Source organism: Pipra filicauda, unplaced genomic scaffold (assembly GCF_003945595.2).
Source record: "Pipra filicauda isolate LSUMZ 115617 unplaced genomic scaffold, ASM394559v2 scaffold9_size5747161_pilon, whole genome shotgun sequence".
NCBI lineage: Eukaryota > Metazoa > Chordata > Aves > Passeriformes > Pipridae > Pipra > Pipra filicauda.
Window position 1 is genome coordinate 5,562,930 of NW_024105198.1, and position 15,270 is coordinate 5,578,199.

General features: G+C 48.9%; 1 protein-coding gene across 10 annotated transcripts in view; it reads left to right on the forward strand.

The window, feature by feature from the left end:
• TNIK (TRAF2 and NCK interacting kinase) overlaps nt 1-15,270 on the forward strand; it is a 153,032-nt gene that overhangs the window by 105,527 nt on the left and 32,235 nt on the right. For 7 of the 10 annotated variants that reach the window (XM_027724610.2, XM_027724608.2, XM_027724616.2 and 4 more), the window contains exons 11-15: nt 222-288; nt 1,129-1,333; nt 9,666-9,776; nt 10,256-10,342; nt 11,651-11,851. In XM_027724610.2, coding sequence (XP_027580411.1) covers nt 222-288; nt 1,129-1,333; nt 9,666-9,776; nt 10,256-10,342; nt 11,651-11,851 — 671 coding nt within the window. The remainder of the gene's footprint in view (nt 1-221; nt 289-1,128; nt 1,334-9,665; nt 9,777-10,255; nt 10,343-11,650; nt 11,852-15,270) is intronic. The other 3 variants (XM_027724613.2, XM_027724614.2, XM_027724615.2) reach the window with 1 other exon arrangement.

Sequence of the window (15,270 nt, forward strand, 5' to 3'; positions counted from 1 at the left end):
CCCAGCTGGCACAGGTTTGTGAGGTGCCAGCACCCGGGGAGACCACCTCTGCTTCCCCGGCCTTCCAGCCCCCCATAAAACCAGAAAATGAAGAGCAGTAATGCTGCTTATTCTTAGCCATGCAAGAAGAGTCTGTTCTGTATTCAGAGCTCTGGAGTTTTCAGCCTCTGAAAAAACAAATGAGTCCAGCAAAGGGCACTGATGAGCTATTCTGTTCCTAGATGAGACAGAGTATGAGTACAGTGGAAGTGAGGAGGAGGAGGAGGAAAATGACTCTGGAGAGCCCAGGTAAGAATCAGCATTTCATTTCTGCCCTTATGTCCCTTTAGCTCTGTATAAAATCAGCTTGAATTATGGGCTCATATGAACTAGAAATGGAAAAAGGACACTTTGAACACTGAGTCCTGTTCCCTGGCAGAACAGAGGATATTCTCACTGCTGGGTGGTGCGTGGGTATAAACTGATGCTCCAAATCACCTTAGCCAAAAGCTGGGGAAGACAACCTGGGTACCCCATTGCCTGTGGGACCTGCATCACAGCAGGATGCTGTCATGGGAATGTGGATATTGAGATAGAGAAAAACATGAGATGAAGTTAAAGAAGACTAAAATGTGATTCCTTACATCCAAGTGTAACTCCCTATTTCCATGTAACTTTTCACCATGAAACCTCCCCCAGTGCCACTGCAAGCACCGTGGGGCTGGAACTTTCTTCGGTGACATTTTTCAGAGCTGTTGTAATTAGTATCAGGTTATTCCATTATTTCACCGAGATAATGTAGTATTTTAATAGCTGGCAGTGATTCATGCTAAGTGTGCTTTGTGCACAGCTAAATATAGTGTTGTGCCACTGCAGCACCAGAGGCTTTGGTTAGGAACTTCATGTAAGGGAAACCTTTAGCAAATAAATGGTGGCCATGGTGGACCATGGGCAGAGCACTGTGTCTACCACCCTGCTCTGACACTTGCAGTCCCCCCATCCCTCCATCTTCTGCTGCCCACGCTCTGTTGGGTGTTTGGATGCTGTTGGGATGGAGGAGAGAGAGGCCACGTTGGAAAATCACCTCCCTTGGCAAGAGGTTTAAGGATGCAGGGAGGGGATCTTCTCTGATGCCTCTGTCCTGTGCAGCTCCATCCTGAACCTGCCCGGGGAGTCGACGCTGAGGCGGGATTTCCTGCGGCTGCAGCTGGCCAACAAGGAGCGTTCGGAGGCGCTGCGGCGGCAGCAGCTGGAGCAGCAGCAGCGGGAGAACGAGGAGCACAAGCGGCAGTTGTTGGCCGAGCGGCAGAAGCGGATCGAAGAGCAGAAGGAGCAGAGGCGAAGGCTGGAGGAGGTAACTGGCCAGAGCCGAGCAATGGGCTGGCACAGGCTGGCTTGGGGTGGAACAGTGGGATTTCTGGTAGCAGGTCCCAAATGACTGTTCTCAGCCTGATTTAAGGTCATGTCCTGGTCTCTCTAGTGAGTAATCCCAAACCTTTTTGTTACGCTGGTCAAACCCCCCTGCTCATCCTTGTGGCATACCCACCTCCAACCACTCTCCTCACCACAGTAAGTGCTGCCAACTCTTGTGAAGGTAATGGAACTGGTTTGATATAAATAAACCATTGAAATGCCAAACTTAAAAGGATCCCTGGAACTATTGAGCAGAGTTAACCCATTATTGGTGTTACAGTTGTATTCAGTCGAGATGGGCAAAACTCATACTGATCCAGGCACCTGTCAAGTTCATTATCATTATTTGCTGCTGTGGACTGTTACAGTTGAGAAGAGGCTGAAAAGCTCAATTTGCCCTTTCCCCAGATCCATATGCCATTTGTGTCCCATTTAATCCCTAATTTCAACTTCAGTCCTCACAGTCCCTGCCAATTACAATTTCTCTTGCAGGGGAGGGGCAGATGCCTGCCTGACTTGTGCAATGATCCATATGTGCCCCGAAGGATAAGATTTCATTACCCTTGTCTTAACACACCAGCTACAAATGCGATCGGTCATAAAATTATCCACCCCATTTAAAATCCAGCTGCAGGATTTGACCGTGTGACTTTGGGTGTCCCTGAGCTGCTCAGCCTGGCCATGGTCTCTGTAGGAAGTGCTCGCTTTTGCTTTAGCTCTTGGTTCTTGGATTGCAGAAGTTCACAAAAAAAAACCCAGGCTTTTCCCCATCTCTTGGGGTTTTGATGGGGTTTTGCACAAAGACACCCATTACCTCGAAGTGAACTCATTCCAAGAGACTGATTGAAAGGTTCATACTTTAAGGGTCATTAAATTAGCTTTCCAAAGAGGTCACCAATATGTCTGAAGAAAGGATTTGCAGTAAATGGACTACTAGAGCAGCCACCCCCTTAATTTGCACGAATCAGAGATCTGTTACTGTGGTCACCAGACTCTCCCTGTGCTGGGTAATGCCTGCAGGCCAGGGGCACAGACAGGAAGGAATTTCAGGCAGCTGATGGTGATGATGATGGTGATGGTATGGCCCCTCTTCGAGGTGGTCCTCTGAGCCCCTCCAGGGCAAAAATCAACACAGGCAAATCCCAGGCAAAGCATTTTTTCAGTCTGGTAAGTATGTAGGTCTGTCCTGCTGTCAGAGAGCAGAGCACAGCATGTTCAATACTTTGTAGATCAGGCTTTGCTCCCTTCCCAAGGCTGGTGAGCTGCTTTGAGAGAGGACAAGGTTTTCACATAGATGCACCCTGAAATCCCCTGCCCCAATGGATGTTTATCTGAGGACTGTTGAAGGAAGCCTGGCTCTGCCTTTGTCCCAGCCCTCTTGCTGCAAGCGGTACAGGAACAGAACAACAGCAGAATAAAAGCAGACACCAGATTAGCTGCAATCCTGTAATGAACACAATGCTTGCTGCTGTATTAATATGTTCTCTTCACATAGAAGAAAATTGTTCTCTCTTTGCTGCTTCCCAAGCAGGTTTTGAATGGAGGACTAATCCCCTTGCTAAGCTGGCGAGCTCTGCCCTGAGTTACGGAGTCTCTGCCTTGCTGGGCCTTGCTGGGCCAGGCTCTGTGCAGCCCCCCAGGCTTTGCCAGTTCCCCCTCTTCTTTCCCCAAGTCATTAAAAGCTAATGCCACCATAGCCAGGATTTAAAACTAATGCCTCTGTTTGTAGTGGCTCTAACAGCTGCCTTACACCTTTCAGACCTGATTTGAAAGGGTCCTAATTACGTGCTGGAGCAAAGCTGACAAAGAGGTGTTTCCATGCTCCTGCCGTGTCAGAGAAGTGGGGAAAGACAGACTGTAGCTGAAGGGCATCCTCTGCCTGCCCTGGTGTGACCAGCCCCATGAGCTCAGCCAGGATTAGGGCAGATGCTGGGGCCAGCTGGCAGCTGTGGTAGCCCCAGCATCTTCTCAAGTGCCCATCTTCTCAGGTCCATCTGGCCAGGTTTAGCTTCATCTGCATCTCCAGACACAAAGTGAGCTCTGCTCTCTATTAGACACTGTTTGCGTGGCAAGGAAGAAACAGCTGAGTTGCTTTGGTGAGGATTAAAGCAGGAGTCCTTGAAAGAGATATAGACCTCCTGTTGCAAATGCTGTGGGTTGTGGCAGAGGTGCTGCTCCCAGCGTGGCCAGCTGTGGCTTTGTCAGCTGCAAGGTGCTGTATATCTGCTGTGGGGTGCTGTGGGAAAACCAGAAAAGTAGTAGATGCAGGGATCAGCAAACAAAGTTTCATTGCTGCTGCAGGGATATAGTTTGGTGTTTGTTCTTCCCAGATATTTTGGGGCAGGAAGCATCTGATGGCCAGGCAGAGGTACCCAACAGCAGCTGTCACAGCTGTACTGACTGTGATATCACTGCCCTGAGGCGCCACACTCACTCCAACCACGTCACTGCAGTTTTGCTCCAGAGAGCAGCACTGCTCCAGCACTTGTACCCATCCCAACAGTACCTAAAGGCTTCAGCAGCAGTCAGGCTGCTGCAGTTTGGCCTCTGTGCTTTTTCCTCCACTAGCTTTGCACTAACTTTCATTGATGACTCTTGGCCATGGATTTATTTTGGTTGATGGGAGCAGGATTTCTTCCATGCTGCTTTACGGTCCGACTAAGATGGGATGTGCCTCCAGCCATCAGCACTGGACCAGCAGATCTCTGGGAGGAGAGGCCAGTGGAAGACTCAGATTACTGGTTTTTCAAAATAAAGTTGACCTTTAAAACCCAATAGAGCAACCAGGACACATAAACCCTTGGAGCTGGTGTCTTTTGGGGCTCCTAAGTCAGCCTGTCCAGTACTGCCAAGCATGTTACTGTGTTTATAGAAAGAGCTGTGACTTGTCATAAGACTCTGTGGAGGTTGCCAGGGTGAGGGAGTGAGTTGGCATTTGGGCCCAAGTGCGGCTCCAAAAGGATTGACTTAGGAGGATGCTAAGCTCAGAAATGCCTGGAGCTAATTTGTACTGGAGATGCACAGCAAAAGAGCTGGAGAAAGGCCTGCTAGTGGGATAACTGGTCCATTCCTCTGTCAGTGCAGACCTTCAGGAGGGTTTTTTTGTGTTTTTTCTAGTCTTGTCTTTAAATACTGCCAGTGGTAGAGCTCCTACCATTTCTCATTCCTCACCCAGTTGAGCTCAAAATGAAGAGATCCCTTTTTTTCTGTCATCTAGATCTTCCTAAATTGGCATTTCTGAACCTATCACAAAGTACCTCCCATTTTAGGGCCATTTTGGGGAAACCTACCATCTCATAATGTTGCTCCAACAATAGCATCAAATGCATATATTAAAAAGTCAAGTGAGGAAATCTTCCGGTGGTCTTTGGTGCTGCCCCCAAGACCGGCTGCCATCCTTCGCGTGTCTCCTTGCATCTGTCAGACACTTGGGCCTCCTTTTTCAACAGCTGACCAACTTCCTTCTCTGAGGCTGAATCTTCTTCCAGGCAGACAAAGAGATTTAGATGTGCAGCTGTCTTTAATTGCGGTGGAAATAAAAAATGCCCAAGCTGGCTTTGGAACTGGGACCTTCATGGGAAATCAGTTGAAGTTTTGGGTTCCCTCGTGCAGAAAGTTGGTCTCGTGAATTTAAAATGTGCAGCAGAATTAACCCTCAAATGAGAGAATTAAATATCAGTAGATCAAATAACACTAAGGAAAATGCTTGTGTAGTGCAGAAGGGTTATAAGGTTTGAATGTATTTTAATTTTTCCCTGTATATACCTATATTATATATATATAGCTCCCTAATCAGCCCTCCATTTGTTGCTGGCACAGAATGAGCCTTGATGCACTGTTTTTACCACTGAAACTCCAGCTGAGCTGTAGGAATAACACATCTTGGGGTCAGGAGCCTTAGGGATCCTGCAAGACAAATCTCTGTGCAGACCCCTTGGCAGCAGTGGGCAGATGGAGTCAGGGAGGGCTTTACATAACCTCATTTTTCTGCCATGTTGTGGATTTTTTTTTCCTTTCTACATATAAAACGAAGGTCAGATCTTTACAGGGAATGTACAAGGCAAATCTAAGCATCTTGCTCTTTGCATGTGAGGTTTCATTTAGTGCAGTTAGAGAGCTGGATGTTCAAGGGATAAAAAAAATTGCTGAAGTTCCTGTATATTAATCAGCAGAAGACCATCTATTGGTAGCTCTTATGAAGCAATGCCAAAAAAGTCAAGCAATTAATCATAGATAAATTTAGATTACCAAAAATGGTGGTTGTTATTTTTTTCTGCATGTGCAGGTGTCCTACAGCTTGTAGGAACATTGTCATTCAGATGACAGCCCCCTCTCAGTAAGATGGTACATGGGGCACTGCAGTGGTCCCAGCAGCATTCCTGTACCCATTTCCAAGGAGAGCTGTGTTAAAGCAGCTCCTGTAGTACAAGTATGTTCTAAGTCTTGCATCTCTCTGGTTTTTCTTTGGTTAAGAAACATGTAGAGCTCATAGCTTCTGAAGCATGAGCTTTTTCCTGCACAGAGCATCCTTTCATGATGATCCTGACTAAAAGCTCCTGCAATGGTTCAGAGCTTATCAGATCCCCATTTGCCATGGTGGGAAGTTCTGACCCAGTTTCTCTACCAGTGGAAAACACCTCTCCATGCTCCAGTGCTTGGTGTGTCAGGAAAGATGATATTCCAGCCACAGTCACTCTTTCCCTGGTGGCTCAGATAAATGAGCCTGTCACAGCAACGCAACCACCTAGAATATTTGTTTTCATTTGTCACTTGGAATTCCCCTTCCACTTCTTTCCTGGCTCGTGCTGATGTTTGGGAGCAGCAGCCAAGGTTTCCAGGAGCCTCTTCTTGCAAGTGTAGGTGCCTCTCGGAGCTCACTGGGTTTGCGGGGTGGCGGCAGCTCTGCGATCGCTCGTAGCCCTGAATGTGTCTGATCTAGCCAAGTGAGCTTGCTCCTTTGAAGTCCTTGTTTCATGCCAGGCCTCCAAGGGCCTTCCCACCAGAGGTTTTGCCTTCGTGTGTCTTCTCTCATCAATATTTAAAACCTGTCATATCTAGTGCAGCGCAAATAAGATCCCATTCTGGCTTACAAGCAGCTACATATAGCTTTACCTGCAGAGTTATATAAATGCAGTCCTAATTAATTGGTGCTCTTGCCTTGCATGAATAATGGATCTGGGTAGTGTAAATAACACACAGTAGTTTCAGGCTTGGAGAAATGTGGGAAGTGTGCACTAGCAGTGGGAGAGAGAGGGCAGAAAGCAGGGAGAAATGGAGGCAACGAAAGAGAGATCTTTGAATCTTCCCCCCCTTTTTTTTCTCTGTTTCTACGTGCAGTTGTTTTCAGCTGCATCTCCCTGAGCTCAGTCCCTACTTAGAACAGGGTCCTCATCATCCCTTGCTGGAGGCTTTTCCCACTGCAGTGCCAGGTCCTCTCCAGATGTTTGCCAGCTGCTGAAGGGGGGCCGTGCTGGGAGGGCAGCGGAGCGGCTGCGCCGTGGCCGATTCAGCCCCGCTCTGCTGGGCTGCAGTGTTTAGCTGAAGGTGCTGGTAATGCGACCGTGACAAATGACTTGCTCATAATGTGACCTGACAAATCCGCTGTGGAGCTGGAGGGAAGTGCTGTGCTCCTGGCCTCGATAAATGTGAGTATTGCATCCTGCTCACAGCCTCAGCCCGAAGAGCCCGGCTGTGGCAGGTCCAGAGGTCCTTTAAATATCCAGAGGAACCTTTCTTTGAAAGAAGACTGTACATGTGGGGCTCAATTCCCAGCTCCTGGAGTTAAATAGGCTTTTAAGTGTGGAGGAAGCTGGTAGTTAGATGTTGTCTTAGAGGAGAGAGGCCAGAAACGGGCCAAGCTCACTAGGGCCACTGGGCACATGGTGCCCTGGAAGGGTTGTGGTGTGCTATTCCCTCCCTGTGAAAAAAGCTTTTGCCTCCTTCTTTGGAAGGGTTTGGATTTTCTTGCCTGCCAAATTGGGAATAAAGACCATTTGGGTGATTTTTATGTAAGAAATAGCTGTGGCATTCAGGGCCTTGCCTCCTGCCAGCCAAGCCCAGCCTACACAAGCACTATGTGCTTTATTCAGCTGTGTGATTGTTCAACTAAAAAAGCCAAACCGTTAAAACTCACCCGAAACCAGTGTGATAGAGTTGTCAGGGTAACATTTATTCAACCTGTTAGTCTAAAGATCTGTGCTGCAGAGGTCATGGGAGCAGTGACCATCACCTAAGGAGGTCATGGAGCGCTGCTGAAGCCAAGAAATCCCATGTGTTACTGTAACTGCTGCCGAGTGACCGTATCCCAGTGGCGTATCCTCCTGAATTCCTAGTATAGAGTTCCAAAAACTACAGCCATCGCTACGTTTGCCCTGCGCTCTGCGAGGACGGGCGTACGCTCGGAGTAACACATGGATCCCCTGCTTACGTGGGCAGCGCGAGTGACTGTGCCTGGCGTGGGACACGCCGGAGTCTGGAGCTGGCAGGTTATTTCAGGTTGGATGCAATTTTTCCTTCCCCGAGGCGAGTGGAACAGAATTGATAAATATGGCTATAGGTGGCACTAAAGCTGAGCTGCAGCCCAAGGAAGTCGTTGGAGTCCCTGCTTGGGGTGGCTGTGGATGTTACCTGTGGGTGAGAAGGCAGTGGCTCCTCCTGAGATTGAAATGCTGGGGTGTGTTTAAATGTTTGTTACAGTATCCATAGATATATCTATAGGCAGATCTATCTTTATGGGTATCTACCTATAAAGATATCTACAGATATCTGTCTCTAGAGAAGAGAGAGAGACACAGAGATATAGAATATAGAATAAAATACAGAGAATATATATAGAATTACAAGGCCTATAATGGATTTGTATCTAATAGAGCAGATCTATCTATTAGGTATCAATTATAAATATATATATATTAGATCTACTGTATTAGAGGGGTATTCTGGAGATCTACATAATATATATAATATCTCTATAGGCAGATATTTATAGTAGGGATGGATATCTATATAGGACATATCTATGTAAGTATCTTTAGATAGATAAAGGTTTCAAATCCATCTGCACAGTGCCGGTTCCTGCAGAGCAGCAGTTTCAAATGGATATATCTTGGTCTCTGGATTGCTCAGACAGCTCCTCAGCTGCTGGTCCAGCCCTCCCCGTGATTTAGTGGCATTGCCAGCTTCTCCAGTGCCGGCATTCCCACTGCAGTCTGCTCAGCCTCTGCATGTCAGTGACAGGAAAAGAAAAACAGGGAAAAAAGGGAGGAAAAAGGGCCAAGTTTCTGCTTCAGCGGATGCCTCCCGCTAGCGTGTGGCAGGAGATGATGGAGTCATGGCAGGTTGCAGAGCCCCAGTAGCCAGTACTGGCATTTGAGTGCCCTCTGCTGATGCTGGTGTGGTGCGAGGCTGCAGTGAGGGGCTGCTGTGCCGAGCATTCCAGCAGTTTGCTGCGAGCCCCTGCTCCCTGGGGTGTCTCGAAAAACCCTCCTGGGTGCTGTGGGTAGCTGTAGGAGTTAGGCTGGGTTAAAAGCAGGGGATGTGGGGGCTGCAAGTTTCGCCCAGGGCCCCCCAGGATGATTCACAGCAGGCTGCGGGTCAGTTGTCATTACCACAAAATTCCCCAGATTGCTGTCAGCAAAGGTGCACGGACTGGAGCAGGCAGGGATGCAACCCAGGAGGGTCAGCAGGCAAGGGTGGCCTGAGGATGGCAAGGGAAGCCCCCACGCTGCTCATTTTGTGTTTCAGAAAGCAAAAGCCCTTGGATTTTGGACCATCTTTATTAGTTTCAGATCTCAGCAAACATTAAGAGGGATGTGTTCCTCTCTTGACAGACAGTAACTCCCCTGGCTCCCTCCCTCATCCTCACTAGGGCTGAGATGTGAGTTCCCCATAAGTGATGGGCTCATGCAGCTCCCAGGTGTCTGAGGCCTGATTAACTGACTGGTGGGGACCATGCGCTGCCCTCGTGGCTTCATCTGCAGCTGGAATAAGAAATTATCCTCTGGTGCTCAGAGGATGCTCTGGGTTCTCCATAGCCAGTGCCGGGCATCAGAGTGCGTGGGGGTGCGTGGGGATGAAGTGGGATCGAGAAGGTGGGATCAGGAAGCCCCTCTACCACCCAAATGGATTGTCCTGCTGGCAAGGCATCTCCTTGGGTGAGTGGGAGCACTCTGGGTCTGTGGGCGAGGTGACACCCCAAAAATCATGCGAAAAAGGACTTTGAGCTCCCAGGGAAAGGAGTGGGGGTGCTGACCCTGTGCCTCCTGCCCCCACAGCAACAGAGGCGGGAGAAGGAGCTGCGGAAGCAGCAGGAGCGGGAGCAGCGCCGGCACTATGAGGAGCAGATGCGGCGGGAGGAGGAGCGGCGGCGTGCAGAGCACGAGCAGGTAACCTGGTGGGAGCAGGCCCGTCGCCTTCAACGTGGCTTCCTCTTCCTCTAATCAGGGATTTTCTTGCAAACACTCATTTTTTACTACTTGAGAGCAAATTGCTTAATTGTTAACACCGCGTGTGTTGCTTTCACTGCTGTTGTTTGTTTCCGTGTGGATCCACTTGCTGGCCCGCAGGTGTGGAGACACTTGATGCAGGTTTTTCCCACCCACTTGTTCCTGGGGGCAGATTTTTTGGTATTCCTGGGACATGTTTGCCATTTCCCAGTGGTTTCCATTCTTTACCACTCCTTGTAGAGTGGTGGACACCCTGGGCTCTTTGGGCAGGGACCAAGGGTGCCTGTGCTGATTGATCAGTGCCAGCACTCGGGTGGGGTGGATGCGGGTGCCCACCTCATTCTCTTACCTCTTGGGAAATACTGTCTCTTTTACCTTCTCTCTCTTTTTCCTTTGATCCTTGCTGCCCATGGCTCCAGGAGTACATCAGGCGACAGTTAGAGGAGGAGCAGAGACAGTTAGAGATCCTGCAGCAGCAGTTGTTGCAGGAGCAAGCGCTACTTCTGGTAAATGGGAGGCCCCGGCCACGCTGCCGCTTCCTGCCCGTGTCGCGTCCGCATGTGCCCACCCGCGCCCATGTCCCCCAGGTGCCTCCTGCCATGCCCAGACATGGGGGACACCACATGCCTGGAGCCTCCTGTCCCGCTCTGTGGCTGCCAGCATGCCTTGATTCCCTGCCGCCGCTTCGGTGCACGGCTCTCCTTGCATCCCTTCCGCGGCGTTGGCATGTGTGTGCCTCCACGGGAGGAGCAGCCCTGATGCCTCCACGGGAGGAGCAGCCCTGGTGCCTCCATGAGAGGAGCAGCCCTGGTTGCTGCTGTGTAGTTTTGAAGGCTGTTTGCAGCATGTTGGGGTGCGTTCGAGCTGTCGCGTGCCTGCACCCATCAAACCCACCCTGCCGTGTTGCTCTTCATGTTCCAAGTGAAGGCTCTTGTTTTAATTTCCTTGCAGGAATGCTGTATATTCACTTGTGTGCTGTTTGCATTGTAGATGTCCTCTTTTTTTTATTTAATTTGGTTTTGAGTTATCCTTTTTAGTGCTGGTAGCTGTTACTCTTACTGCATTTTCTTTTAATCCACAGGGATTATTCTTTTTTACTCTTGCTATTAATTTTATTTAGGAAAAAGAAAAACCCTCACACAAGCCCTTGTCTTCTAAAAAGGCCCTTTCAAAGTGATTTACTCCTTAAACCTCATAGAGCCGTAGAGATTCAGAGAGATCACACAATTGGCTCTGCTGTGCAGCCCTTCCCAGGACCAGTGAATTGATCCTACAGAGGAGTTGGTTTTGGTTTTGGTTTTGTCTGAACACAGAATCATGGAATGGTTTGGGTTGGAAGGGCCCTTAAAGACCCACCTCATTCCAATGCCCCTGCCATGGGCAAGTACACTTTCCACTGGAGCAGGTTACTCAGAGCCCCATGTTGACCAGGTGATGTTTGACACCTCACTGGATTGATCCTTTGTTCTTCCTGTCCAGAAAAATCCTGACAAAGTCAATGGTAACTCCTAAGTGAATGTCAACTCTTAGGGATCTCACAGGGCTCCCCTGACAAGGCAGCATTAGCACCCCCCATTCCCATCAGACAGGGCAGTTCAGCAGCTGCAAAGCATCGATGCTGGAGTCACAACTCTGAATTTGTTGTCTCTGCCCTCCCAGCAGTCTCTCCTCGGAGATGCTTTGCAGCTCAGTCCGCAAAGTCTTTCAAATCAATAAGCTTTTCCAGAAAAGAGCCTTTCAGATTCCCCAAACAGATAAATGTGCAGTCTGCAGGCTGGCCGGGCACCTTTGTCACTGTGTTTTCTCCTGGGTAGGAGTACAAGCGCAAGCAGCTGGAGGAGCAGCGGCAGGCGGAGAGGCTGCAGAGGCAGCTCCAGCAGGAGCGGGACTACCTGGTGTCCCTGCAGCAGCAGCAGCAGCAGCAGCGGCAGGACCAGAGGCCAGCAGAGAAGAAGCCCCTCTACCATTACAAAGAAGGGATAAATGCCAGCGAGAAGCCAGCCTGGGCGAAGGAGGTAGGGGAGAGCGAGGGGTGTGATGGGGCCCAACTGCATCCACAGGGCTAGGCGTGGGGTTTGGTCCCAAGTACCCACTGCAGATTGTGCTCCACAGGGTTGGGATCCAGCAGATGCCATCAGCTGTGCTGGAAACACTCCCACTTTGTGTGTGTGTCTCCAGGTTTGTGTTTGTGCAAGCGGAGGGGAGGAAGGAGGTTTTTCCATGAGGGCATGCAAGGAAGGAGGATGGATCCCTCCTGGAGGCGTTCAGCCCTGTTGGGCTTGTGGACATAGAATCATAGAATGTTAAGGGGTTGGAATGGACTTTAAAGATCATCTTCTTATTCTCCTTCCTGGCACATGCACAGGGGGCCAGGGGTGAATGTAGGGGCGTGGTTGTCGTGGGGTGCCTTGCTGAGCCCTAATTCCACACAGTCAGGGATTGGACAGCTGTTCTTCCCAGGCTCAGGGCTTTATCTCTTGGGATTGCTCTTCTGTGTTTTTTTTCTCTCAAGCAAAAAGAGAGAATTGTTGTAACAGTTGTGAGATCTTGAATATTAATTATTGCCTGGCTGAATAGTCTTGAAAAGATGAAGACGTGCATTGTCTGCAGTGCGGATTCAGGATCATGTGCAAACTCTTTCTCCTTAGTGTCTTTGTGGTGGCTCCAGTAAGACTGGTGCCTGCTCTTGCTATTAATTTTTCTAAAGTTCTTTGTGTTTAGTTGGTTTAAATTTGTAACCCTACGCCTGGGCAGAAAGATCTTTTAATAACTCAATTATTCTTCCTACTAAGCAAGACCTCTGCTCTGCTGCCAGATGTCTGGCACTCCAGTCCTGGCAGAGATGTGATGTGCATCCAACATGTAGCTCTCTCCTGGTCTTTCCTCTTGACAGTCCTCAGCTGCATCCACAGTACCTGCAAGCTCAAGGAATTCAGCCAGCTGTCCATTGCTAAGCAATGGCCAATGATATGAACAGTTCTTGGCCTTTCTAAACCATCACAGAGATAGATGTGGGTGTCAAAAATTCTTTTCACCTCTTTATATACTTTATATACTCCCTTGGGTTTCTCCCTCATTGCCTTCCCATTTAGTCTTCCTTCTCTTTTTGTGGCAATGCACCAGATGATATATTTTCATGGAGTTGCAGCATCATTCTCCAGCCCTTCCACTGGAAAAAGAGGTTTGATAAGTGGGATTTGCAGATGAGACATTCCAGATGTGCTGAGCTGCCTCTGACAGGAGAGGCTTCTACCTAGGTGGTGCCTCTGCCTCCTTGTGCAGAATTGGGTCTCTCCTGATCATCTGCAGAAGTGCTGTGAGAGTAGGTAGCTGGCAGGAAAAAGGGAGTAAACTCTTTCATTTTCTAGTTTTAAGTAAATCCTCTAGAATGTTGCTAAAGTACCTCTGGCACTGTCTTCAAAACTTTAGCAAAGATATATAAAAAGGAATGTTATTCTTTATCTGGGATGAAGGAGAAAAGTGCTGGATTTAGCTCTCCCTTTTGGACACAAAGGCCCATTTCTTCTATTCCACGGAGGAGGTGTCTTTTTGTTGCCATCAGTGGAAACAGGACCTTGGGAACTGCACAGTGTGAATAAGAGTAGCAGAACATGGCCTCTTACCCTTTGCTGAAATCATGGGGAATTTAAGGTTTCCTGTTGTTGGGGAACATCTTCAGCTTCTACCATTTAGCTATCCAAGCCAGTTGTTCCTCACCTGTGTCACTCTATCCAGTTTCTAATTAAATGTTCAAAGAAGCAGCTGAGGCATCTTTCTGCTCTTGGGAGTGGTTTGATGTACTGCCTGGGCACAGCACCCTTGGCAACTTCCCGGAACGACTTCTCTCACCTCCATCCCTTGTTTTATCTACTGCATAGTTCCACTTTTAGCAATTTAGGTACTTTGCTGCACATAGTGAATGCCCAGCCTTTCTGGCTGTACAGATGCATTTGTGCTGGTACTTAATCAGTGGTTCTTGCTATAGTTTTGCAATTTCCATACCTAACCCATGCATGCTAATTTAACAGAAATATTGAGACTTTATTTTCCTTTGGGAACAATGAAGAGACAAGTCTAGTGCTCAGCCTACAATTTCTGGAGGCTTTGCAAAGCTTATTTGGGTATTTCCTGAGGATTTTGCATTATATCCTGTACCACCCTTGTTTTTATGCTTTCTGGTCTGAAGCCTTCTCTCTCAGGAGCATGATCACACAGCTGAGCTCTCTTCATGCTGTGCCCTTCTTTGCTTTTCACACTTCTCCTTTGTGCACATATTTTCCAACCTCACTTCTCTTCACATCGTGACTACAAGACCCTGCAGACAAAGGGTAAAGCATAAAGGTGAGGTTGTGGCCACTCACCTTGTGGTTGTGCCCCTGCATTGCCTTGTTGGAGACTGGCCCATTGGTGACAGCAGAGCTCTGGATGAGGAACCAGGCTGTGCTGCATCTCTTAGAGCTTCCCCAAGCACAGTCAAGAATTTCTCTTTATTCTGAACAAAACAGTCTGATCAGATAGTCCTGCCAACACGCATGGATGCACATTCCCATCTGCTGCCCCTTCTACTCATCTCCTAGTGAGTGGAGGGTTGTTCACTGGAAGTTAACTTGGGCTGTAGCTTGGGTACTGTCCCAGACCCGCCCTGCTTGCCAAGGCACATCTTTTCTTCTAATCAGGGACTAGCTGGGCCTTTTTGGAGAGCATGTTGGGACTCTCTGGTGATCCAGCCAGGGATGTGGCGTTAGCACTCTTAGCAGTAGTCCTGAAAGTACCAGCTCCCTTTGTTACTGACTCTTCTGTTATGAACCAGTATTTGCCAAGCAAGGTGTTGCAGGTAGCCAGGTGAAACTTGGTCAGCTGAAGGATCGTTTTGGGCAGGTATATGTGATACATAGCCATGCAGAAAGGAGGGGACAGGTTTAACCAGGCATTTCCCACACGGTGGCTGTCCCCTGCGGTGCTTTCCCGCAGCTCGGAGCTTCCCGGGAACTCGGGGCTCGGCTGTGCGTCACGAGCTGTTCTGTTCTCTGCAGCAGCCAACACCCACGTCAGCTCCTCCTTCAGTCCCCGTGGCTTTTATCCTCCTCTCACTTTGAAGTGATGTATTAAAACATTAGCAGCCTTTCCCTGGGACTGCACAGACGCTGCTGAGGATGTTTCCTGTTCGAGGGGAGTCTTGAGTTCAATCATAAATGGCATGAACTGGAGCAATGATGAATTCCTGAAGAGTTTTGCAGCTTTTTCCCCTTCTCTGTCTAATGGTGGAGTCAGCAGGGCCCCACAAAATACAGCTGAAGAGTCCCAAGAGCTGGTGCAGTGCTGGTGCCACAAGGTGCAAGCAAGGAGATGCCAGCAGTGGGAAACCAAGCACCTTTCTCCTTCCCAGTACCCAGACTTCCCTGTTTCATCACTCTCCTGCCTTCTCCTCCACACA